This window comes from Cyanistes caeruleus, chromosome 5 (genome assembly GCF_971803275.1).
Source record: "Cyanistes caeruleus chromosome 5, bCyaCae1.hap1.1, whole genome shotgun sequence".
NCBI lineage: Eukaryota > Metazoa > Chordata > Aves > Passeriformes > Paridae > Cyanistes > Cyanistes caeruleus.
Genome location: NC_141705.1, coordinates 17,285,602 through 17,312,519, shown reverse-complemented (window position 1 = coordinate 17,312,519; position 26,918 = coordinate 17,285,602). Strand labels below are relative to the sequence as shown.

Here is a 26,918-nt window from a genome sequence, read left to right as displayed (position 1 = left end):
AGACTTCACAGTTTCTTGTCTTTTGTTGGATAGCTTAGTACTTCTCAACTTGGTTGGTAGGTTGTGTTTACTTCTCTGCCAGCTTTGTGGGAAGCTGCTGTTTAAAGTTGTCGGGTCACATGCATTTTTCTGCTTTCTGTTCCTGATTTGATTATTTTTGTTTGTATTTTACTATGCTCCAAAAAATTATATGTGAATCTCTCACCTGGATCTCAGCTTCTAGAAAATCCTACAAAAAGTGTATTTCTAGACCATAAAAGCATCACTCTCATCTAAAGTTGCTTTGGAATGTTGCTAAAAGGAACATGGTCCCCATTTTCCTTAAACAGGTGGGGACATTCTTCTGTCTCCTCCCCTGAGAGGCACAACCCTGACAAGAGCTGTTTTGGGCATAGGCCATTACTTTGCAAGATCTTTGCAGAGTGGTTTGTGTGCTGGTGCCGTGTGGAGCTAAGGTGATATATTAAACCATTAAAGTAATGACAAAAGCTGTGTTTTCTGGTAGAAGTTGAGGTTAGCAGGATGCTCATACCCTGCACCAACAGACTTCTTGCTGACTCAGGCAGCTGCCACAGGTTCTGCTGTCCAGAAGAGATGCTTATGATATTATTACATGCAGGACAAGGAATTTGGTGCTGATATATTCTGAGATTAACTGGAACCACAGTAAAATCCGTAAGAAATGCTTATGTGTAATCATGTATGTAATTTGGGTGTAATTTAAAGAACATTGTAACTAAAAAGAGGAAAAACAGGGAAGAAAAATGAGTTTAAAGGATTTATGGTATTCATAGAATGAATGAACGTGTAAATCAATGTTTTGTTGTTTTTAGGAAACAGGAATAAATGGCTAGAAATGTAGATCGTTTTAAAAAGGCACAAAAAAAAGTTTGTGTTCTTCTGCCATCTTTATCTCTGGAATATCATAGAGTAAGTTTAGCTACTAAAAAGGTAATATATTTAGTACCAGAACAAATTATGCTTGTGTTATGTTGTCAAAAGCAGAAATAGCTGAGAGTGTAGACATAGCAATTGACAAAAAAGGGATGTTCAGTTATCTTTTAAAACAGGAAAATAAGTTTATGGTTTGTTATAATGAAACCGTGGCTTTTTGTCAGATTATCAAATGGAGAAAGATCTTATATTCTTCTTTAAAAAAATACTCTCATATTATGAAGAAAATTGTTTAAATAGGTTTTGTGTTACTAATATGTAAGATTAATAACTGTCCATGAAATTTCAAACTGCTGGTCCCTCTGCAAGGACCTAAGACATATTATAGGATGATTAATACTCACAACACCCCTATGGGACAAGATTGAGTTTATACCTACGTCACAGAAAGATAAATTTTGGTAGGAGATACACTTTGACTCGAATATTAAGGAAATGGCCATGGAAATGCTAAGCTTTTTTTCCATCAGCTTGTTTGATGAGTATTCTGTGGGTAAAGTGGCATAGCTGCCTTGTCAGTTCACTGACAAAACATGAAAAACTTGCACCAGTGAGACTTGTTTGGCCATCATTTTGCAAATGTCATTGTAGTGTGCAGCTCCTGAGTCTCTCACCCTCTGTGTTTTCTCTGGCTGAAAAAATTTGCCCTTTGAACCCAAACATGCACACAGCTCCTGTCAAACTGTGTGTCCTTCAGCTTAGCAAATACATTGCAGGCACTCTGGTCTAGATATCAATGCAATTTTTTTGCACATGTACACATTTTTGGGTAAAATGAAAAATAACTTTTAATCTAGGAACGTCTCCCAGGTTGTTCCCTGATCTTGGAAGAAACCTTTTATCTTTTAGGTACAAATACAGCTAAGATATACAAACATATTTAGCATTGTATATTGTGATACTGAATGCCTATTTCTGAAAGCAGACATTTCTTTGTCTAATATTTTGCCAATACCTTTTTGACATTACAATATCCTCTTAAAAAATCTATTTGTTAGTAAATTAGAATATGCTAGCAATGACATGTAAACAAATACAGCTTCTTCATAACTAAATATACTCTTCAGAATTTACTAATAAGTATAGCACTTTCTGACAATAATTATAATTTTACTAGTTTTTCCTGACTCTTTAGAATCACTGATAATTTCATATTTGTGTTTTAATACTGAGAAATGCCAGGAAAAAAATTCCATGGATAAGTATCTTCCCTTGTAAGTGAAGACTAGGCTTTGTTAAAATTATTTGGATTTTAATCAATGCTTTCTTTCCAACATTTGCTCCAGTAAAACAGATGGCATATCCAGGCTACCTTGAGTTTGCTAATTAAGACTTAAGCTTTTATGCTTTAACAATTTTAACTTTCAATTATTTTATTTTAAAAAATGTTCTTATAAAAGGAAAACTGTACTTTATCCTTAGTTTACTGCAAAAGTGATTTCAAGTCTTCCTGGAAACTAAACTTGACTTTCTTTAGATATTCTGCTTATTTTCACCAACAGACTGTCAGAGTAAATTATGTTCTCATTGCAAATATGGTCAGTTCTTCAGATTCAGGACTTTCTTTTCTTCTGCTTAAGATTGTGCTTGAATGCGAACATATGAGGGCCCTCAAGAGAACTGAACTTTACTTTCATTTACAGATCAGGAAACTGATCTGTAAGTTACTGTTTGTATTAATGACAAAACAGAAATTAGTAGGAAGGAAATGGTAAGAGATGACATGCTGTACTTGGATTTCCATGTGCTGCTTGGGCATTGAGCTGATGTTATTTGCCTCTTGCTACTTCATCAGCATCCAAAACCCTGCCCATGATTTAGGCTGGAAAGGATTTTTGGTCTCCTCTAACTGCCTGCTCAAAGTGTTCACTGAACCCTTCCTGGGGAGGCGTTATTTTTGAGCTCAATAAACCCCTGCCCTGGGGTTTTCCCCTGTGATGACATGAAATATTTCTATATGTTCCTTTTCTGGGTTAAGCACTGAAGAAGTTGGCCCATCTACCTTGGCCAAAATCGGTAGAATTTGGTCCCAGATGGATGGTGTGTTATAGAATGTTCCACACTTGGAGCTTTTTCAGCAAGAAATTAGGTGAAGGATGAGATCTTGAGAACTCAAAAGATAAATTTAAACTGCTTCTGTGCATGTGCAGAGAATGTATTTGCTATGGGCCAATATGTCTCGATAACCAGGTCAGTTAGTAAAATAATATTTGTTCAGAGTATTTTTACCTCTCTGTGTGCATATACATATATAGAGAAATATAAATATATATATATAAATATATATACTTGGAATAGAAAAATTACTTGTCCAAGTATGAAGGAAGAACTAAAGTATAGTGCAGCATACAGTATTCACCTTTCAATTTTTTTTCTTATGGTATTTACATGTTGAAAAATTCTGGCAGATACTGTAAAATGTATGAAAACTTATTTGATTTTAATCAGCTATTGTAGCTGTCAGTGTGGATTTAATGGAATTCTTTTTTCTGTGGACAATGAACACTTTACCTGTAAAAGTTGAATCCATGTGACAAATTGCAGGCAGCTTGGGGTACTAGATCAGTAGGATTCCTTATCTAAATTGTTTCCTTGTTAGACTTCTTTTGTAGCACTGAAGAATTTGGATAAATGACCTCTCAAATGGTAATTGAATTTCTGTTGGGTGATGGTACATAAAAAGTAATAAAAGCCTTTAGCAGTGCTCTTTTCTGGAGCTTGTCACAGCCTCTACCTCTGATAGTGAGTGACACTTATTACTCAAGTCATTATTTCTTAAAAGCTGTAGCTTTGCTGAAATTGTGTGTGAAAATATACTTCTTCTTTTAAGTTAACTGTATCCTGGTAATATCAAACTGTGTTTTGGTTTTGTTAATAATAGAATGTTTTACAGGCAACTCATTTTTCTCAAAGTATTTTCTCAAAAACTAAGGTCACCATTAGAAATTTAGCTTCCTAATATTTATATACTGGGAAATCAATTAATTTGTGAACAATTTAACTTTGCTGTCGTAAGAGAAGTTAATTCTAGATTCTTTGCATGACAGCTACCTAACTTGTATTGCTGTATGTTTGTTGACTGAAGCTCATGTGGGATCAAAATCCCCTCTACCAATACTTGGGTTTTTGATGATCTAGGAACTTGAGACTTGGCCTTTGAAATGCAATTATTGTGCAATATAGTCACATAAAAATGGAGAGAAAATACAAATTATAGGTAATACATTTTACATGAAATTACTTTTCCTGATTCTCTCTGACTGGTATAGCTAGGAGAATTCAAAATCGAACCTTTAAAATCATATAGTCATACCTGTGCCTTGCAGAAAAAAGGAAAGACATTTAAAGAACAGGTACCAGCCAAGATGCCAGATCATCCAATGTCATCCCTATTTTTGAACTGTGAGGGTCTTTTTCTTACTAAAAGAGAAATTATATTTGAGTAAAATCTTGTAAGCTCTCATGGACAAATTTATAGAGACATAAGACTAATTTGCTGAAAAATACTTAAAAATACTTTTAATGTGAACTCCTTTCTCTTTGTAATTTGAGACAATAGTGATACCCTGAGAATGCATTATTTTTATTACTCATCAATCTCTGATATAAATTAATAAATTTATATTTATACACACATATTTGTGTGTATAAATAGATATATATATATATATATATATATATAGGATTCTATCTGAAGTTCCTACTTTCTGGAATACAGGAGTGTTTCTGTGGTTTCAGTAAGTGTTTCCTATCTTGGCTTTATTTGGCTTTCTATAAAATGTCTTGTGATCCCATAGAGAGCATAATGTTTGTTTAATATAGTTCATAGGTCATATACCTGTAATAATTGATACAGACAATGGCATGAACACAATTTTGGAATACTAGCTGCTCGGCTGGTTGGGACAGCAAAGGTCTTACAATTTTAAAGCATGGATTTTACACCTCATTTGATCTCACAAAATGTCTAAATTTACTCAGTGTAATGTGCTTATTTGCCTTCTCTTAAGTCAAATTTGTCTGTTTTGACTCTTCCAGAATGTAAGTTCTTCAGACTGGTTAATTCTCCCTGTTTTTATGATTGAAAAATCCATACTGCCCTGGAACGTACACAGAAACTTTGATGAATAAGGGTAATAGATCTTTAGTCAAGACTGGCAAAAATTGTTCATCTTCTTGCCTTCTGTAACCCCCAATAAACCATTGCACCTCTCCCAGTAATCAACGGGGTGAAACCCTCGTTGTAGTTGGCACTGGCGGGACTGTGCGCATCAGTTTGACTGCCTTAGAAAATTGATTTTGATATGAGCAAGCCACTCCATCTTGAATAAAAGTACAATAAAATAAATACATTTGTTTCCTCAAGTATCTTTTTCTCCAGTGTCTGAGTCCTGTATGTCTTCTGATTGCTGTGATTTTTTTATTAGGAGCCATTATACTTGCAAAATTATTAGTGGATTTCTGATTGTTACAAAGGAAGTAATTGTGCTGGATAGGAGAAATCAAAGCCTTTCTAGTGCTTGAAAGTACTTGGAACAATTACAGGTTTATGACTGCTAGAGTTAAAAGAAATACAATTTATCAAAATGAAAGCTTGATAAGTTTTCTAAATACTGAGGGCATTTCAGCAATTTTTTTAAATTCAAATATTAACAAAGCAAATCTCTAAATGGAGATAGTGAAAACGGACCTTTTTAGGGGGTAGTATAGTTTTGATGTTGATAAATAAAGGATGTCATAATTAAGAAGACATGATATTTAATGCTGTTTTAATCTGATGATGTCACAGTCTTGTTTGATTGAAAATACTGATCCCTTCTGAGCTGTTGTAAAGACTGTTCTCAGTTATCATTCAGTAGAGGTCTGTGACAAAGGCTTTTACCATCAACCACTTTTTCAGTTTCATTTTGGTTAATAAGTTGATTCTCTGCTTGGGAAAAAACTGATGGTACTTGCCTCTGAATGTGGGGAGTTGTAACCATTTCCCTAGAAATGCCATTGCTGGAAGTGGTGTTCCTGGGGTTGGCAGTAAAATGTCAGTGCACCAAATGTTCAGAAAGCTGCTGAGTTTCGTGATACAAATGTTGCCATCTTTCAAGTGGACTAAGTAAGCCAAAAATGCTCTTTTGAGACCCCATTGGCTTCTAAGCTTCACTAGTCAGATAGATGTGACTCCTGTTTTAGTAATTAATGCACTTGTCCTGTTACTCTCTACAAAACTTCCCATCAAAACTTTCAAAATAAGTGCTTTTGATGCAATTCTTAAACCCTTACATAAATATCTACAAGTGTACAATCCAGCATTTGCTGGGTTTCCCTTCTGTTTTTAAACAAAAAGCTGAACATCTGAAATTCCTGAATGCTTTTGAAGCAGGTTTGTTCATATACAAACAGATGGTGTTTTTAGGAGCCTGATTTTCCTGCCCAAACTTCTAATGAGTGCAGTCTTGCATGAAAAGTAGAGGTTTTTTTGTGCAATTATCTTTTGGAGGGAAAAAAAAGAAGTTCAGTACGGTACTGCTAATAATGTCAAGATTGGGCTCTGGTTTTTAAATAATAATCTCCCTGCTCTTGAAAACTTAAACCTATTCCATTAATACTTTCTGTTCTCTTGTTTGGGACAAAGAGGTACAGCTAACACCTCGAAGCCCCAGAGCCAGTGTATCAATGATAACAGGGATTTTTGCAACAAGAATGGGAGTAAATGAAGTATAATTTTTGGATACTATCATCAGATGATCCATCTGGTTTCTGAGGCTTGGGAGTTTGTATACTGCATATCCTGTTTAAAACAAAGTTTCAGATGCTGCCCTGACTTCCAGGGTATGAGCGCTTTATTGAATTTAATTGCAGTTTTAAAAATTTTTTATTTTATTTTATTATTTTAATTTATTGAAAAAATTGCAGTTTTACTCTGCAGGCGTATGCAAGTGATCCAGAGGAATCTGGAGCCAAAGGCCACATTTATAAAGCTTCTCAATCAGTTCTGAAGCTTGTGTGAAATCTCATAGTAGCTTTACCTCACAAAATCATAGAACCTCAGAATGCTAAGGGGTTGGAATGAACCTTGGAGATCCTCTAGTGCCAGCCCCCCTCCACCATGGGCAGGGACACCTTCCTCCAGAGTGGGCTGCTCGAGGTCTTATCCAACCTGGCTTTGAAAAATGCCAGGATTGGGGCATCCACAACCTCTCTGTGCAACCTGTTCCAGTGTCTCACAGTAAACCTAAATTTCCCCTCTTTCAATTTGTGCCCATTACTCCTTGTCCTGTCACTGCAGTTCCTGATGAAAAGTCCCTCTCTGGCTTCCCTGCAGGTCCATTCAGATATTGGAAGGTTGTTGTGAGCTCTCCACACAGCCTTCTCCAAGCTGAACGGCCCAAACCTTCACAGCCTGTCCTCGTAGGGGAGGTGCTCCAGTCCTCTTACCCACTCCATGATCCTCCTCTGGACTTGCTCCAACATTTCCTTTTTCTGTTGGGGACACCAGAACTGTAAGTGGTACTCAAGTGAATTCTTAAAAGAGCAAAGTATGGGGCAGAGTCACCTTCGACCTGCTGGCCACGCTCCTTCAGTTGTCTTCAGATTAGCTGCTTTGTAGGTTACTTTCCTGCCACTTAAATTGTAGTACCATCTTGAGCTTTTTAATGTGTTCTCTAGGTGTACCTCTGTATGAAATGTTGAAGCAGAAGTACTGAACAGGTAGGAGAATATAATTTGTGCAGTAGTACCTTTTTTAATCTAAGTTTTTAGGTTTTCATTTTAGGTGTCACTTTTTATCTTGCTAGGAGTTAGAGTACAAACAGTTGCAAATGAAAATTTTTTTTTTCTTTATTTTTTTTTCTTGAATTCTCATTCCAGTGGTTTTCTTTGAAGCAGCACTCATAAATATTCTTTAATAGATGAAAATATTCTTGAAGAGGAAATGCATTTCTAAAGTGTTGTAAATGTCAAAGCAAGGATGGAGGTAAAAATTATCTCTGAATTGAATATTTCTATTCAGAAAATTCCCCAGAGGGAAAGAAGCTTGCAGAGAGCACTGATAATGCATAAATACCTATGCTGATTTAAAGAATGATCTTGGATGCATATTATGGTTTGTGGAAGGTCATATTTGCTTTAAGTTACTTTGTTTCTCCTTGTACTGATAATTCCTGGATGGGTATGAAGGAACTGAAACTCTGTTTCCCTGTGAGCTTCCCTTTCCAATCTTGGTTTAGATCAATAATCAGTGCATGAACAGGGGTTTTGATCATTCTCTGTCCTAATGGAACTTGTTTCCACAAGGCGCACTCTTCTGCTTCCATCCATATGCTGAAGGTCTACACAGATATTGTACATATAAGAATACACAGGGAGATGAATCTGTTAATTGTGCCCATGTTCTTAAGCACATGGCATGGTTTTGCCCTAAAAATTGTGTATTCTTTAGTGTTTTATAAAATTGATCAAAGTAGATGGTCGAATTACCAACAAATTTTTGGCCGCTACAAAAAAAAAGCCTATGAATACATCAAAGAGTGATAGAATGCATCAGGATACATATCTGTGAATAAAATGTTCTGAAAAGACTCAGAGTATTTCTTGTAGAGAGACAGTAAAATGCTTACATGGTGAGAACTGAAAATCAAGGTTCAGTATGCTGGAGAACATTCAGAGAAACTGAGGGAAGTCTGCAGTGCTGAAGAAGGGCTGGAGTAGGAGATCAAATTGGTGGTAAGTGGAAAGCTGGGGAGTAGATAGGATTAATCAGATTGCCAGTAAATTTCAGTAACTCACAGTAAATTTCTACTGAGATAGAAAGTAATATCAAACTCAGATGGAATGATGAATAAAAACATAACATATATGAACATAACATATGGAAATTGTAAAGGGGATTGTTACATCAGAATGAAGTACTTTGTCAAATGTACCTGTTGATACTGGTTCTTACTTACAGTGACCAAAAAAAGAATATTTTGGTAGGTTATCAGCTTACAGGTTTTTCATATCATGTAGCAGCTCTGGAGAACAGTAGCATCAAGGACAGGCAGGAAGTCCCTGTGGCTCTACCAAATTGGAATTTTCCCTTCAGCTGTTAAATATTTTATTCTAATATTTGATTCTGAGTTTAATACTCAGAATGTCTCTTGGGACATAATTTCATTTTCTGGCTTTATATACTCTCCCCAAAATGTGGGAATATTTGTACTGTGAGAGACACAAACATGAAAGAACAAGGTTGAATACTGAAGGCATCTGTTGCTCTCAGTAGGAATAGAATCCCGAGGGAATGGATGATCTAGCTGAGCTAATACAAATTGTGAACTATGACACATTCATTAAAAAGAAACCTCAAATAGGATTCTAACTTCAAATGCTCTGGGAAAAAAGTCCTGGACCTGCAATATTAAGCTAATTATGGAATGAATATTTATCTCTTGTCTTCTCTTTCGATCAGCTGGTTTTTTTAACATTGTGATCTGAGACTTGGCTTAGGAGTCTGTGTCCATTGTGTCTCCAGTTGTCATCTTCTGGCTACTCCTTACTTTTATCACAGGCTGAAATGTAATTTCACAAAGCTTACACATCAGCATTCTTGCTTAGTTTTCAAATTCTCCTCAATTTTGGAAATACACATAAGATTTGTTAAACTTAATGCTGAAATAAAATCGTACTTACTGCAGGTTAGAAAAATGAATTTCAAGTAGGAATACTTTGAATAACATGAGTGTCCTTCCTTCTCCACAGGCTGGACTGAATAAGATAAAACACAATAAGAATTGAGATAAGTGTTTCTTTCAAAGCAGTCTTCTTTTTCTTTATTGTTGGATGCATTTCTTACTCTTCTTTGCACCCAGTTTTTAAATGCTACTAGTTTAGGTTGAAATGAGCACTTCTGTGTCATGATTCTCTCCTAAGATTTGAAATTTCATTTCTGGATTGGTCACAGTTCATAATTCCTTCTGAGTTGTTTTTTTTTTTTTTTGTTTGGCTCTCCCCACCTCCAGCTTTGATATATGGAAAGGTAAATTAAAACCACTCAGTAATTTTTGCATATCTACTTTTATAAAATTTCAATAAATTATATTTTCCCTGAACTTCAAATATGTTCTTTTGAAGCTGGCATAATTACTTACATAACATGCTTGGGAAGTAATTCTGGGGTCAGTCCTGATATACTGTCAATTATAATACTCTGCTCCAGTAGCTTGTGACCATACTGTCATGTAATGGGGAACACTATCTTTTCTCCTATAGTCTTTTGTTCTCTTAATGTACAATTTTATCTAAGTTCAAACCCTCTTGAAAAGGGTGGGAGGAGGAAGAAAAGCTGATGTAGTTGTCTCATATAGCAAAATACAGGCCTATACCATCAATAAAGGACTCTTTGTTTGCTGCAAGTCTAGGTGCTTTCAGTTCTAGCCACGGACTTCAAATCAAAACCTGAATGGGGAGAAGTGCAGGGAAGTTTCCTCCTGTGGTTTCCTCCTGTCTCCCTTTCACTACAGGTCTAGGGCTGAGCTTGGAAGCAGTGATGTGAAGGGTTGGCAGAGGGAGACATAGGAGTGCTTTACCTAAATTCAGCAGCAAGGATGGCATTAATAGCAAATTGGTTTGAACAAGCTACACAAATTGTTTGGATTAAGAGGTCCAAGTCATCTTAATCACATATGAGAGTGGATATCCCAGAAAGACCTTTCCAGCTCTGTGTTTCAAATTTAACTTTTCTGGATTCAAATGCCATAATTTCTATCTATGCATCACAGTCCTTCAGTTTCTGCTTGTGTGTACAAATGGTTGTGAAGCTGATGGTCTAATAATTGTTGGGATCTTGGAGGAAACAGTCTTTCTCTCTAGTTACAGCATAAGAAGGAGAGGGTTTTTTGTTGTTGCTCTTAGGTTGGGGGTTTTGTTTGTTTTATTTCCCCAGAAACTTCTGCACGAGACATCAGCAAGCGTTTTGGTTCTGTGTCTCAGAGCCAGTGGCCATGCCAGCAGTGGTTCGTGGCTGTGAGTCAAGATTACAGCTGCAAACAAACAGGACTTCAGACCTTCAGAAGCTCAGTTTGAGCTGATGGTCTTTTTTACAGCTAATAGCACAATAAAGACTAACAGTTTACAATCAGGAGTGCAATTGCGTTGTGATGGCAGTTAAAACCTTCGCCAGAGAAAATGGTTCTCATTTTCTTTTATTTCTGAAACTCTGCTAAGTTGTTGTTCCAGTCCTGCTTTTCTCATTGACACTTTGTCCTCAAATTTAGAAACTTTAGGCATCATGTTTCCTGGTTAATAGGATTTCACTACAGTCTAATGTTACTGTGTGTTCTGCAAGTAAAGAAGAAGAAGAAAAAATCCAAACCACAACCCCCCACAAAAAACTTGTCAAGTGTTTTTTATTCTATAACCCACTTCTTTACATAGCCCTACTAAAACAACTTTTTTTAACTTTTTTTTTTTTTTGCATATCACTCAATTAAACTCTACCATTAAACTAGCACACTGAGTTATCAAAAAGAAAAAAGAAAAAATAAAAAAGCAGAAGATAATTTTTGTTCTCTTCAAAATGATGGGGAAGCCAATTCTTTTAATGCATCTTGTTATTACAATTTTAAAATATGGGAAACTATTTAAACCCCAAAATAGAAGGAACTACCTGTCTATTATATGTGTTAATGCAGGAAATATGCCTTTTAGTTTTTCAGGTTTGATGGGACATTCAAATTGCAAGAATGACAAAAATCTGTCTTGCCAAGCAGTCTGAGCCATGAAATTTTTGGAAAGCCAAAGTATTATAGGGTGACTTGTGTTTTGTCTCTGAGATTCAGTAAAAAGTTGACTTTTAATTTCTTTACTTTTTTTTTTTTTCTTTTTTTTTTAATTGCAGGGGACATCCACTGTGGTTTGATTGAAATTGAAAGCATTTTCCTGATATGCACTTTCTGATAGCCAGGGCTGCATAAGTATACTTCTTGGGAAATCATTTCAAGGTCATTTTTTTACCAGCCTCATACAGTCACAGCTGTTTTAAAAATCATCTTTTCTTCAATGTGGATTATTCCTGCAATCCTGGGTTTTCTTAGAAGTCTTTGTTGTTAGAATTAGAGTTCTCAGATTATGCACATGTTTACAAGAAGTCATAATCATGCTTGACTTTGACATTCCTCTCCAGCCTTAAGTGCAGAGCAAGTGTTTTGAACAAAATAAAATTGCTAGAAAAACACCAAAGGTTCAGTGTTGCTGTATGAAGGTTCCTTGTATTTTTTGCTTGAAAAATGTCTTAATTATTTGATTGCTTATGCCTTTGTTTTCAGTAATGTTTTTGTTACAACTTTTATAATCTCTTTTTAAAAACTCTATATCTGAATTTTCACCACCAAAATCTTTGTGCCATTTAAAATGATACCTTTCAAACCCAAGGGAAATGGCAGGAGGAATTTTTGCACTTGGTTTAAGCTAACAAAAGAAGATCATTAAAATTTGATCACCTTCTTTTTAAATAAAGCACTGCTGAAAAAGGAAAAGCAATTGCTCCTGGAAGACCAGATTTTTTTTTTTTTTTAATTTTATTTTTTATATCAGTTGGTGATAACTCTCTACTAAATTACCTAGTAAAGGACCTGAGAAAGATAAGTTTTTTAAACTCTTCTTTGGAGAAGAAAATGAGCTCTGTATGTATCCATAGAAGTAAACTAGTTCTGTGTTTCAATGGATGGTAGTGGTTCTCAAAGTTCATGTTCTGGGAAAAAAAAACAGAACAGGAGGTTCAGGATGAGGCAGAGGAAGGGCCCAGCCCAATAGTTTACCTTTAAGAACTCAGGACTGATATAAATGCTGTTTTCCCCCATTCACGTACATTAACCACTTCAGTGATAGCAATGTCTTGCATGATTTAAAGTGAGAATTGGTTTACTTCTTGTCTGTGGGCAGGTATGTGCATTTTGGTGACCTGTGTGAAGTGCAGGCTCACAATGGTGCAGTTCTGGGAAATCCTTCTCACACTGCTGAGCAAGTTCAGCAGATGGCATTGCTCCTAAATGATGACCTTGAGAACAACTTTTGATGAAAAGTCACAGGCAGGAAAGCAAACTGCAAACAGATTCTTATGCTAAGAGAAAGTTTTGTGCATGAAATCTTGCTATGGACAAGATAGGGAACATGCTTAACCTGATCCATTATATTTACAAAGCCATGAATTTATTCTTCGCTTATTTAAAATATTAATAGTGTAAATAGAATTTTAAAAAATATTCTAATTGCAGTAGTATCAACAGCTCATATGGATATGAGATATCATAGTGTGACAACTTAATGACTAGAGACATTCAGGAAAAAATTTGGCTTGCATATCATCCTCGCCTAGACAGTATTGTAATCTTCCCTGATACTGTAGGATGTTTTGAAGTAAGATGTCCTCATATTGATACTGTTGTACTTTTGTAGATCACTTGCAAGGCAGTCACACAAACTACTCCTGGATTTTTCCCCCAGTATTTTTTTTTCTCAAAAGATGGAATGTTCCAAAGAAGCCAAAGCAGTATCTGCTAAAATAATGAGAAAACAAGTTATATCTGAAGACATCATATGAAGTAGTCTAGATAATGATGAGGTAAAATAATGTGGGATAAAATGTGATTACTAAATCAAAAGGAACTTGAGGTTGACAGTGGAGTTACCTAATAGAAAGGAATGAAATCTGTATGACATACCATAAATACTTGAACAAAATTTCTAAGGGCATCTTTGCAATTAAGATGCTTGTACCTGACAAGTTAGCTGTGTACTGGAAATTGTGAGGGATTGTTGGGGCTTTTTGTGGGATTTTTTCCTCTCCCCTCAGTCTTGTTCTTTGGACATAAGATAACTCTAATACCCTTTTTTTTTTTTTTTTTTGACTGAAGAGCTTATCTCTTCCATTTTTAATACACTTCCTACAGTAAAGATAGCTGTCCTGTTCTGATGGGAAAAAGTTTGATGTCATAATTTTTGTAATATAAAGCATGATTTCTATTTGGTGACTGAAGGTCTATATTGAGGCACAGACCAGCTGATATGAACTGGGAAATTTCTCCAGGGCCTAAATGGAAGTGATATTCATATCCACTGTATAAGACCCTATGAAGTTTAAAGTTTACCTTCATTCTTCTAGTGTACAGATGGTGTTTTCTTCTAGTAGTATTTCTTCTCCTCACAATAAGAGATATGAGCAGAGCTATTCCTCTGTATCTTTACAATCTTGATTATCAGTGTTGATATATTATTATATATCATTATATATATTATATAATGTATGTGTGTATTATAGCAAAATTATTAGCCTTTGTACTGATCTTTAGAGTTTGGAGTCATGATCATTACCTTATTAAGCTCATTAAGCCTTTTACTTATCCTCTTGTTCTAGGCTTCAGAGTCATATTTATTTACAGGCAGTTGATAAAGTTATTCTTTACTCACCTTGACCACATACAGGTTATTATCTTTGTCACTGACTTGTAACTTTATAGTAGCTGAGTTCATAATCATGCTGCTTTAGTTCCTTAGGCTATAGAGCTGAAAAATGGTTTCTGTGTATGCTTAAGGCCTTTATTTGACCACATCTTAGAGTGTTGTCTCTAGAAGACTGCAATGATTTCATACTCAATTCTCATACTTCAACATTTAGTTTCCTGAGGTCTCACGCACCTGGTCCCAACTACCTGCTAGTTAAACTACACTACCTAACACTAACTGCTCCCACCTGGGAGCCAAAAACTGTCTTTCAGTAATGCCTTTGGGTCACATGTGAGACTGAAATCCCTGGTTGCTCCATTTTCCTGCTTTTAATCTCGAAGGTTTACTTCGCCTCTTTTCATCACTGGTTTCTAGGGACTGATTTAAAATGGTATGAAAAGGGCAGATTTTCCTAAGAGGGAGGTTTTCTTGAAGCCATAGGTATCTGTGGCCATTCTTATCAAAGAAATGGCTGTATGGTTGCAGAAGAATATGTAGTAAGAGGTAGGGAAACAAATGATATTAAATAGGTATTGAATAAGGCCCTCAGAATCTCCCCACTGTAAGCAGTATGCACCTTCAGGACCCTAACACAGACTCACATGTTTCCTTTACAGGTCCAGCAAAACATGGGTGTGATACCCTCTGATTCATATCCCTGATGACCATCTCCTGCCTGAAGGACAAAGTGGGTAGATTTTTCAGGCTTATCATGAAGCCTAGCTGAATTTCCAGTTGCCTGGAAATGATAATAAAATGATTTTTGGAATGTATTTTTTGTTGCCTGTAATGAAAATCAGAGTGCAGAGTAGAAAAAATTATTATCTAGTTTAGAGTAGTAGTTTTGAGTGCATATAAACCTTTCTTATTTCTTATGAATGAGATTCAGGTTTATGAAAACATAGATATGATCAGATCAATTCTATTTAAAATGGTTTTTCCTCTATGTCAGAGTCAAATTTTATATCTTAGTGTGACAGCTCATCAGCTGTAATATGTGGGAAGAAGAACCAGGGGTCCTTATTACAATCACAGCTGCTCTAGAAAATCTGGAGTGGACTGGTAACTGGTCATGTTCCCCAAAGGGCATTACTGAGGAATTCCACAGGAATACTGATAAACTGTTTTTCTTCTCAATATCTGCAGGACCCTACCAGGAGGGAAAATGACCACAGACCTAGCAGTGTGATAATTTAACTTGTTCTCAACACTGGTACTTCATATTTAATAATTAACAGAATCAAATTTTGGATGAAGGAGAGTGGTTGTGAAATTGCTTCAACCAAGATGTATGCTTTGAAAAAATGTTTCTCTTGTCTTTCTGCTCCCTGAGATAGCAGCTGCAGTATATTCATTCAAATACATTGCAATTCATGCCAGATTAAGGATGTGAAAACTTAAGGATATGCACTTTTCAGTCTTAAATTTTAGGTTAATTAGTGTATCAAGCCATAACTAGCATAAAAGGGGAAAGAAAACACATGAAAACTATGGGGAAGCCCTTGAATTGGAAGAAGAAATCTAGGTTTTGACCATTTATGGGAAATCCTAGGGGCATATAAATTGCAGTAAGTTGCAACAGATAATTACTGAGACTATGAAGTCAACCTTTCTGAAATAAACTATATATATATTCCAGGTTATATATATATGTGTGTGTGTGTGTATGTATATATGTATGTATATGTGTGTGTATGTATATGTATATTTACATAGGTGTCAGTACATATATGTAGTGAAAACAAGGTTCTTCAGAATTTTTACTTACTGGCCTAAGCTGTACTAATTATTATACTTTCAAAATTCTCATGGCTGACTTGGTGCAATGACTATTCTATTGTCTTAAGAATGCTGCATACCCAGTGTTGTCTGGTTTAGAACGAATTTCTGATACTTTTCTCTTTAATGTAGGTTTTGGGGTCAAAACAGAACCTTTACTCTTTTTATTTGACATGGACATGATATGGTTATGTTTTTGTTCTATCAAATCTCAAAGCCTTATGGAACTTACAAACTATTACAGCTATGGTTTCTGTAATGGGAAAGATGATTCCTTCTGGTTTATTCTGTTCAGATTTCTCTTCTGTACAGAAGTACAGAATTCAAGTACAGATATAAATATGTGCAGAGTCTGATACAATTATATAAGAACTTTTATCTTTTCTCTTGGAGGCTACCCCCAACTTTCTTGTAAATTGAACTAAGGTAAGAGTCCAAAGCCACCAAAAAAAACCCCAAAATCTCATATACTTGATATTAGTATGCCTCAATCATTTTTTTATTTGAGGATACTCAACAATAATATGTTTTTAAGTTGAAAGGTATGACCATACATAGAAAACAGGATCTGTATTATAAGGAAGATAATATTTTAATTGTCTGCATAACATTTATCGGTAACACTGCCTATGCAACTTTGCATACAGGTATTCAATATATATTGAACAGTAAAAGTTAGTACTCTGACTTCTGCAGTGAGATTTTTGCAGTGCACAGAAGTTAATGTGCAACATGAAATCTGTATTATGCCATTTTATGTTTCAGCGGGTAAGTCCCAGCCTTGTTTATTCTCCAGCAGAAGCCGTGGGCTGGCTGTAGGAGGTCAGGCTTGGGAAGTTGCTCATGTTTGACACTGCAGCATTTGGGAGTGATGAATATTTAATTAGGCAAGTGTGGACCGTGGGGGAGGTTGAGGCAGCTGTAGTTCCTGGTTGACTGTCTGCAGTATCATCTTAGAGTGTTGTGTGAAAATGAATCCTTGGGGTAAGCTTCAAGGACACTGAGTAGATTAAAAAAAGGCAGAGCAGCTAGCTCAGGGAAGGTAGGAATAATAGAGATAAATGTTTTAAGTATTTCTGTTACACTGGTCAAAGATTCTGGTGGGCTAAGCCAACATGTTTTATTAGTTTACATAAATGTATTAAAAAATCCAGTTTGAACCTATAGAGTCTGGGACTATAACAGCAATGAATGTAATTTATTTTATGCTGGTATTAACTATCAGAATAGAGCACAGGTATAATTTGTTGATATTAGGCAAATAGTGTGAGATAGGAGTCATTTCTCTGTAGTCCTATTTTAAACACAGCAACAGAGCTGTTTGAAGATATTATTCTTAGCAAACTTTCAGGAGAATTTAAAAACTACAGACAAAAGTAGGAAGCTGTATTAATTTTCAGTAGCACAGGCCAGGATAAAGGTTTCTTACTATTTTGTGTTCCACATTTAAAAGCATTGCATGCAGTCCCGATAAGTGACAGTTGAGCTAATAGGAAGGTTTTAATTCTGCTATGAAGAATACAAAAAATTAAAGAAGGTAAATAAGTCTGTATTCATAACCAGGAGCACTGGCAGGCAGTCCCCTCACTCTCTGGGCTCTGTGGAAGTTATTGTTCTTACAAGACAGAACAAGATCATGTCCACATCCAATGTAGACACCATATTAATACAAAATGCATGGAGGAAGAAATAGTTTCATGTTCCTTGTTATCACTATAATACTCAGGTCAGACAACAAAGAACAACAACCATTTTAATATGAGTAAATTTAGCTATCATGTTACTGCTAATCAGTTAGGAAGGGAACATATGCCTGCATCTCTGCTTCCCCAGATCGTCTTCTATCGTATAACAATATCTGGTCTGTGTTAATAGCCAAGACTAAATCTGGGCAAATGACGTGCAAGAGAATTTTTGTTGCTATTCACTGGCTGTGGCTAAAAGTGGTAGCTGATATTTTCATGGACATCATGAATAATTTGGAATTACTTCTGCGGTTTCCAGTGACTTCTGTGATGAATGACTCTCTCATCCTGCTGTATCCACTTGAATAATGATGGTGAACTTGAGACACCTCAGTGCACAATACTGTCAAGTCAAGAAGTATAAGTCCACGGAAGAGCTATTGAAATAAATACAGTAGGGACTGTGATTTAAGAGGACCCTTACTTTTATGACAGGCAAGGAGCAACTGAAAAGAGATCTGCTGATGGCCATCTACTTGTGGCAGCTGTTTATTATGATCTGTCATAAACATCTTGCTGTTACCTTGTGCTCACCCATCTGTTTGTTTCTGCCCATCTGTTACTGGTTGCCATGTGCTTAAGTTGTAAATATCACTATTGTTTGAAATAAAAAGGTTAAAAATCCTTTGATTTAAAAAAAAAAATCAGTTATTGAATTCAGTATTTGCATTTAGAAAAAAAAAAGCTCTTACAAGCCTCTGGAGTCAACATTGAGGAAACTCTCAGGTACAGGTTTTCTATGCTCCTGGATAACTTCCTGTGGTTACCCTTTCTGATGAGGTTGAAGTATTTAATTAAGTTGATTTTTGTTGTAAGATTTCAATTTGCTTTTAGTCAATAACAAGGGCTAGTTCAGGAGGAAATTTTGTTTTTTGAAGTCAGAGGATTGTGTGCAAATGAAAGAGGCAAATTGCCTGCAGGAAGCCAATCAACTTGTGCTCTGTATATGTCACTTCAGCTTCTGCTGGAGTTTTTTATTCCCAGACTAGCAAATTTATATTTGGCATGCACTGTCATCCTTATTCTATAGGTTTCTTCTCATCAAATATTTGTGATGGCTTTTTTTTTTTTTTTTTTGTCTCCCTAAACTATAATATGTGCTTTTGGCATTTGAGTCTTTGCCATTGTTACTTAATATGACAACAGCCACATTTAATTTCTTTTGGAATGTTTTAAGAAATGTTTTTTCTATGTATTTTTTTTTTTAATAAAATCTGTATTTAGTAACTACTTCTCTCTCAAAACATAACTATCATGCTAGCTACTTCAGCATTATTCACCATTTTATGCCAGTCTATTGCAGTGGTCAATTCGGAGACATGCAGTGCTTTTGGGGTTTATATTTTTTTTCTTTTTTGAAAGAAGGGTTATCCACAATGTTCTTCAACCTAAGGGATCTAAAAATCATTGGCTTTCTTTACTTATTTTAACACGTATTTTCATATTGCTGTTAATTTCCCTTTTGTATTTCTCTTTTGGTTTTGTTTTTCTTTTTTTAATAGTGAAATAATATTGCTACACAGGAACAACTAAAGAAATACTGACACATACATGCCAATAATGACCAGCTCTGAACTACAATATTGGTATAGGGTTTTTTTTTTTCCTTTTGTAGTGTTAGACTAACGCTATATCAATGTGTACCCTCCTCTAAGGATGGTTAGGTTGCACTTCGGTTGACATCAAGTGGGCCTGGGGCATAGACCTGTGATGCTGAGACCCTACCTGAAGTTCTAAAAATGCATGTGGAATTTCATCCTTGGACTGAATAGAATTTAATTTCATACATATTTGGTTTTGCACTGCTTTTTTGCCATGTTGACAAAGATTTTTAGGATTTGTCTTGTAGCTTTGTGTAGAAATACAGGAAGAAAATATTTAATATTATCAATTAATTTGTCCTGACTGTGCTATACTATGCTCTGTACATTCAGAGAAATGTTTCCATTTTGCTTTTAAACTTGACTGCAGCTGTTGACAATCTTTTACAAAAACTGCGCATTTCCTCCCTAAACCGCCTTCATTCTTGCCAAGCACTTCAAAACAAAGTAATTTTGTATTTTATGTTATTCTAGGAGCCCATGAATTTCACTTGGTAAAACAATTTGAAAATCCAGTTTACAAAGAGCTTTTACTTTTTCCTTACCTTTTTTCCCCCCTCATGTCTGAAAACAACTTCTATTATATATGCATGTCTTTTATTCCTCCTCCATTGTACTCAAATAGTGTTTTTTCTAAGTACCTCATTCCAAAGTCAGAATTTCTAGGAACTGATGCAGACCCTTCTGACATTAAGAGGATCTTTTTTCAGTGGGTTTTAGTTCATCTCTATGGATTATGAATTATTAGGGATGGACCTAGCTTCTAGATATAAAAAGTATTTTTATACCTCAGTGCAAAGAGACTGGCTCTGACTGAGGACCTTAATGTGTCCTGTCAATTAAAGAAAAAGATAAAAAAGGTATATTTACCCATTATAAAAGTTGATATTGTCCAACTGTCCTTCATATTGTTTTGCTATATTTTTCAAAAGTACTATGGTGGTTTTATTACAGTGTTCTATTCTAACTTTGCTGTCCCCTTTTCTCTGATCTGCTCTCTTGATTTAGGGAAAAAAAAAACACTTTAGTCTTGGTCAGTCTTTCCTGCCAACCAGAGAAATATTGGGAGCTAGATTTAGATCCAATGCTATCAAAATACTCCACTGATTGTTAAAAAAATATCTTGGTGAAACTAGATACGAAGTCTTCCTTAGGAACATGAACTCTTCCTTAGGTAGCAATCACTGTTATTACTGTGTTTAAATGTAAAGGCTTAGGAAACAGTGCCAGAACTGGTACAGCTTTATTTGAGGATTTTTTTGGATAGAGGAAAAGCAACACATGGTCCTGGTGGTTCATGCTCATGGCTTTAGAAAACCAGTATTTCAGTTGTTCAGGCTTCAGTTATTTTCAGTTCCTTATTTTGAAGTAACACTGCTAATGAAAATTCTATAAAGCAGTTGGAGATGTCAAAAGATGAAAAAGGTCAAGGACTCCAGCTCATAACCATTTGCATTGGCCTCTTCAGTCCTCTTCTAAGAGATACAGTTACAGTTTCAATATCTCTTAACCTCTAACAGCTATTTAAGGAGCTTTCCTTTCAGAGACCAGAGGAGTTCAGAAATTTGTAAGGCACACTGGCATCTCCAATAGCTCAATACTAGAATTTGATGGGGTTGGTTGGGGGGGAGGTTTTGGGTTGGGAGTTTTTGTTGGTTGGTTGGTTTGTTTGTAGGTTTTTGTGGGAGGTTTTCCAGGTTTGGGGGGTGTTTTTTGGGGGGTTTCTTTGGTTAAACTTCATTGTGTCTTTTCAGAAAAAAAACTGTGCCAAGGAATTAGTTCCTGCTTAAGAGGAGTAGCTGTAGGAAGTAGTGCAAACATGCAATACTGGAATTTGTCAATATCCTTCTCAGACGAATCCCTGTGTTGGAGTAACCTGGGGGCTTCTGTGAGATATTTCATTTTGATTCTTTCCATTATCTGTGTAGCTTCACTGGAAGCATAAGACAGCATGCTTGTGCTTCAGATAGCAGGCACAGAAACTGTGTCATCTAACTGCAACTTCGATAATGCTTTGATGTATTGTGTCTACAATGCATTTATCTCTGCTCACTGAATAATATAGACAATAGTTTGAATATGTGCATTTGTGTTTATTGTAATTTTTTAAAGGAATTCACCAAGATGTTTTGTAGTCAGTGCTGCCATTAAAATTAGATCAGTTGATGATTTTCTTCTGTTAAGCTTTTCCTTAATGGGTTGTGTTTTTTTTGTTTGTATTATTTATTTTTATTTTTTTTTAACTGTATTAGGCATTACATATTACATCACCCTCTAATGCAATAGAGCTGTTCTCGATGAGGGAAGTACTCCAAGGGAAAGGAAAACATATTCTTTGGTTTCTGTGGTTATGGATATAGATTACAGCAGATAATTTTTATTAATAAGAAACGCTTCTCATTAAGCTGGAAAGCAGTGAATTTATAAAGGAACACCAAGGAGCACAGGTAGCTTCCTAGCGAGACTTTCTTGGAGACATTCTAACCACACAACTGTGCCAGAGCCTATTTCCCAGCTGCCGCAGGTCAGGGAGCGGGGGAGCAGGGGCAGCTCCCCGCACACAGCTCCCCGCAGGGCTTCTGCTTCCTCCTTCCTGCTGTGCGGGTGTGCAGTGCCCGGCCTTCCCCTGCCCTTCGAGCGGCTTACGGGCCCCAGGCCGACATGCGGAGCGCGGGTGCAGGGGGGCCCCGCCAGGTCACCCCTCGATCACACTCCCGCAGGTCGGGCAGGGCCAGGACCGTCCCCTCGGGGCCCGCCCGGGGCTCTGCTCCCGGCTGCCTTCGCCTCCGCCCGGCCCCGCGGCAACGGAGCAGCGCCGTGGCCCGGCCGGAGCTCCGGCCCGCCCGATGCCCGCGGGAGGAGCGCAGGGCGGAGCGGCTCCCGGGGGCGGTGCGGTGCTGGGCTGTGCGGTGCGGTGCTGGGCTGTATTGTGCGCTGGGGTGCCGTACTGTGCTGTACTGTGCTGTGCGGTGCGGTGATGTGCTGTACTGTGCGGTGCTGTACTGTGCCGTACTGTGCTGTGCGGTGCGGTGATGTGCTGTACTGTGCGGTGCTGTACTGTGCTGTACTGTGCTGTGCCGTACTGTACTGTGCTGTGCGGTGCGGTGCGGTGCTGTGCGGTGCTGTGCGGTGCTGTGCTGTGCTGTGCGGTACGGTGCTGTGCGGTGCTACGCCGTGCCGCCCTGCCCTGCCCTGCCCTGCCCTGCCCTGCCTGTTTGGGCGGGCACCGGCACCGCCCCGCCCGCCGGGCTGCGCGCCCGCGGCCAGCGCTTGCCGCGGGTCCGGCCGCGCCGGGGGCGCCGGTGGCCGCGCAGTGCCTGCACCGCACCGTGCCGAGCCGTGCCGTGTCCCGCCCAGCCGCGTACCGTGCGCTGTGTACCGCGTACGGTGAGCCGTGAGCCGTGTGCCGTGTGCCGTGTGCCGTGTCCTGCTGGCCGAGCCGTGCCGCACCGCGCCGTGCCGTGCCGTGCCGTGCCGTGCCGTGCCGTGCCGTGCCGTGCCGTGCCGTGCCGTGCCGTGTCCTGCCGGCCGAGCCGTGCCGCACCGCGCCGTGCCGTGCCGTGGCAGCGCCCGCAGCGCGCACCGCCGGCCGCCGCGGGCTCCCTGGCGCAGCCACCCGAGGGAGATCGGCGGGAGTTCGCCCGGCCGGGAGGAGGCGGCGAGGTCGTGCGAGGCTCTGAACTGCCCCAGAAGTTTGCTGGCAGAAACTGTTCCCTTTTATTGGCAAAGTCTTCGGGCTCTCCTCAGAGGAATACCCCGTTGCCTAAGATGAGTGGCTGTAGGAAGCGGTGTAAGCGGGAAATAATGAAATTTGCCCAGTACCTTCTCAGGCTAATCACAGGTTCTCTTCACACAGGTAATGACTGTTTTTCTCTGTAGTCGAGCTGTTCAGCATGATAACAAGAGAATTGCCTAAGGATAATACAGGGTTGTCATTGTTTTATATTATCATTCCTTTCATGTTATAAATAATAATAAAAGAAGATCTGTGAACTACTTTGCGGCTGAGCATAATGAAAACAGAGCACAGTCTGATGTTACTGTGTTTAGACAGTCTGGCATTCTCTGAACCTTTACACACAGGAACCCAAATTGGGGTGTGAGTGTACATGCTTCCACCTGTCCACCTGTATGTGTAAAAGGTACTGCAGAGAAGGCACACTGGTCATAAGGGATGAATCTTATATTTTTTTATTTTCACTGTTTCTTGGACTGATATTCTTTGACAAGCACACTACATTCTTTTTCTTGGAGGTTTGGTTTTGCTTATGTAAAGATGTAAATAAGCTGCAAACTGTCAATGGGATGTTATAGTATCTTGTAGGACATTTTAAATAACACTTGTGCTTTGCCCTTAAGGAATTTGAAACACGGGGGTTGTCAGCTTTCCTTAGGTAATTTTTTTCTGTAACCTTGGAAAAAGTGTGCAGTACCAGGGAAGGTTTCTAGCTAGACTGAGCAGATGCTGTAGTTTCCTTATCACTTTGGAAAATATACTTTTCTCACAATTCAGCATTTTCTATGACTGTTCTCAACAGCTGACAAATATGATAACTTACATGATGCCATTCTGTATTTATAACATATAATTGCACTTCTTTCTAGACTTCAGTTACTTTTTTTTCCCTGGCAGAGCTGCAAGTCCAGCATCAGTAGATAATATCCAATTATGCTAACATGATTGGTGAGAATTAAAAGCCATTTATTTAAAGTCATCTGAAAGTTTCAGCTGGTTATTTTTGTTTGTTTGTTTGGTGGTGGTGTGTTGGTTATTTATGTTTTTTGTTTTGGCACTGATGAAAAGATTTGAGAGCAAAGTTGACTCTTCAGTAATAATTGGAAGAACTGATGCATGCAGTTGATCAGACTTGGGGTTACAATGCTATAAAAGTCATAACACAAACAATAACAATGGGTACTTTATAGGATGCTTGTAACTTATGGAAATCTGATACAGCTTTTAATAACTTTGAGTGTCTGGTAACGGAATTTCCCTGCCTTTATTTCCTATATCGTTCTAGTCTATTGTAGTTTCTCTTTTGTGAACTGCATCAACTCAGATTTTTCTGAAAACACTGGCTTCTTGCTCCCGTGGGTTGCTATGGAAATTAAATAATATATGAAGAAGAAAGATGTGTTAGAAATTCATAACAATACTCTTTTCACAAAGTCATCTGAGCTTTTCCTTTCCTGTCTAGTGAATGATACACACACTACTCAATTTTTCAGACTGACATTTGTGCTGCAACCTTTCTCAGCTCATGATTCAAAACTGTTTTCAAGACTTTCTGTGGATACTGATTCATGTGCCATCACTAGAAGTTCTTTTTTTTACAATTAGGCAGCACGTATTCAATGATAAAAAACCAAGTGAAGTGGCCTTGGACATATTTCTTTAAAGGCAAGCAAGCAAAAAAATCCCCACTGTTAGGAAGAGCTGAGATACTTCTGAAGAGATTTTCAGTTTGTTTTTACTACAAGTAATGGTATCTTAGTACTCTTATTAAGTTAATAGACTTCATCATGTTCAAATGATGTGGCAAATGAGATCACGATAATGTGATAATATGTGCAATGCCAAGGGAGGTAGAGCTCCACTGTTAAGCTCTTGCATAGCCCAGTCCTACTCAGTAACCTCAACTGTTGCAAAACAGTTACTGTTCACCCTGAAAAATCTAATGCATAATTCAGTCTCTTGATAATTAGTTGATAATTAATGAAGATGAATGAGAAAGCCTAGTTGAAAGTGTTAGAAAGTTACACTTTGTATATTAAAATACTGCTGTTTCTATCTTGAGCATTCAAAAATTTAGGATGGGTATCAGAAACAAAAAAGTGTGCTTAATTAACTTAGAAACAAGCAATTTTCTCACCCAAGTAACCAATTAATTACAGAGTGTAAATGTTTACTAAGAAGCACGATGGTGAACATAATTTAATTTCCTTGTTGATGTGATTTGTCTTCTAGTGTCTTTTTCAGGTGTTCCTTAATATGTAAGTTATACTTAATAGTTTGGGACTACAAATTCCTGAAAGTACTTGCACTGAGTCTAACCCTTCCCTTCTTCCTGAACGGATAGGCATGTTGAATATATACTTAATCTACACATGGGTACCAACTCTGCTGCAGCTGGTGTGATTATGTTGATCAGAAAACAAAACAAATTGATAGGAGGGAGAATGGGTTTACTGGCTATGGGCCAGGATAAGGAGTCACTTTTGATTACTGATTTTATAGCTTGTGTTTCATAACCATTTATAGCACTACAAACCTGTTCTGTGGTAAATCTCAATGTTTAAAATAAAAATGGTCTCATATAGCTGTCTGTAAAAATATATAAGCATGGACTTGTGCTTCATAGTCCTCTCAGCTGGAACCAATATTAATGAAACTACCCTCTTGCTTGAAGGTAAATGCTGTATAAATCTTTACTATGGGTTTTAAGTGCCAATCTCTGCGTGAATACATCCAGATCTCTCAGGGTTTTTTTTACAGCAAGTCACTATGATTGATAGCAAAATGTAGTGAAAAGAAATAGTCTTTTAAACAAAGTTTTTAATTTCCCATGATTTCTGTTATCTAGTAAGTTGATGTGTTTCTACAAGAAAAACATCCCCTCACTGAGGATGGCAAAGCAAATATCATGTCAATTCCTACTTCATTGCTTCCTGCCTCTTGACTTGCAAGCACCTGGTCTTTGAAACAGTGTCATAAAATCTTGGCACTGCTCTTGAGAATATTTTAGTTTTTCGATGCAACATGGATTTGCATATTATAAATAACAAAATAAATCATTGTGAGATCAAGAAATAGGTCACAGATTATTTTAAAATGGAGGAAAAGTGATTTCAGAGCAATGGCTATGAATTTCTTCTTAAGTGTCACAACTGATGAAAGAGTAAAGAGATGATAGACCCAAAACCGCCATTGAATTCAGTGGCAGATTTTCACAATTACATCCCTTTCAGGCATGTTTTTATGAAATGTCTGGTATGACCTATTAAGTGTCATACAGGAGGCCAGGTTTTACTGGACAGATTAAAACTCCCAGTTAGCATATTTGTATACAGGTAATGGAGTGGAGAACAACCCTGGCTGTGAAATTGTACTCTTTACAACAAACTGAAGTAATCTCACTGTTCTAGGCTTTTGTAAATGAGGTTATGGATTGATGTGGGGTTTTTCTGACTTCTTTAGATTTTCTGAGGGTTTTGTTTGTTTCTTTATTTTTAATCTCTTGGTTGATGAAATTGGTCTAAAGTAGCATTTATCAAATGCTTCATATTTTTCTTAGGTTAAAAAAAAACAACCAAATCCATTAGTGAAAGCAGGTTGTACTTTTTGATAGCATGTTCTTTGATAAAA

At 37.4% G+C, this 26,918-nt stretch overlaps 1 protein-coding gene and 2 long non-coding RNA genes across 8 annotated transcripts in view; all 3 read left to right on the top strand.

Annotated features, from left to right (window-relative positions):
* KCNIP4 (potassium voltage-gated channel interacting protein 4) overlaps positions 1 to 26,918 on the top strand; it is a 383,084-nt gene that overhangs the window by 80,540 nt on the left and 275,626 nt on the right. The window contains exon 1 of one of the 6 annotated variants that reach the window (XM_023925431.2): positions 22,793 to 23,408. The exons of the other annotated variants lie outside the window; for them this stretch is intronic. Within the exon in view, the coding sequence (XP_023781199.1) occupies positions 23,321 to 23,408 (88 nt within the window). The 5' untranslated portion in view covers positions 22,793 to 23,320. Of the gene's footprint in view, positions 1 to 22,792; positions 23,409 to 26,918 lie in introns of those variants that run through there. 6 annotated transcript variants of the gene reach the window in all.
* Positions 7,035 to 15,200, top strand: LOC147652950 (uncharacterized). The gene is made up of 6 exons (XR_015287576.1): positions 7,035 to 7,174; positions 7,271 to 7,448; positions 7,615 to 7,656; positions 7,816 to 11,927; positions 13,381 to 13,546; positions 15,045 to 15,200. It is a non-coding gene; the product is annotated as an uncharacterized LOC147652950 (long non-coding RNA).
* On the top strand, positions 15,574 to 19,178 carry LOC111928153 (uncharacterized). The gene is made up of 2 exons (XR_002863941.2): positions 15,574 to 15,640; positions 18,211 to 19,178. It is a non-coding gene; the product is annotated as an uncharacterized LOC111928153 (long non-coding RNA).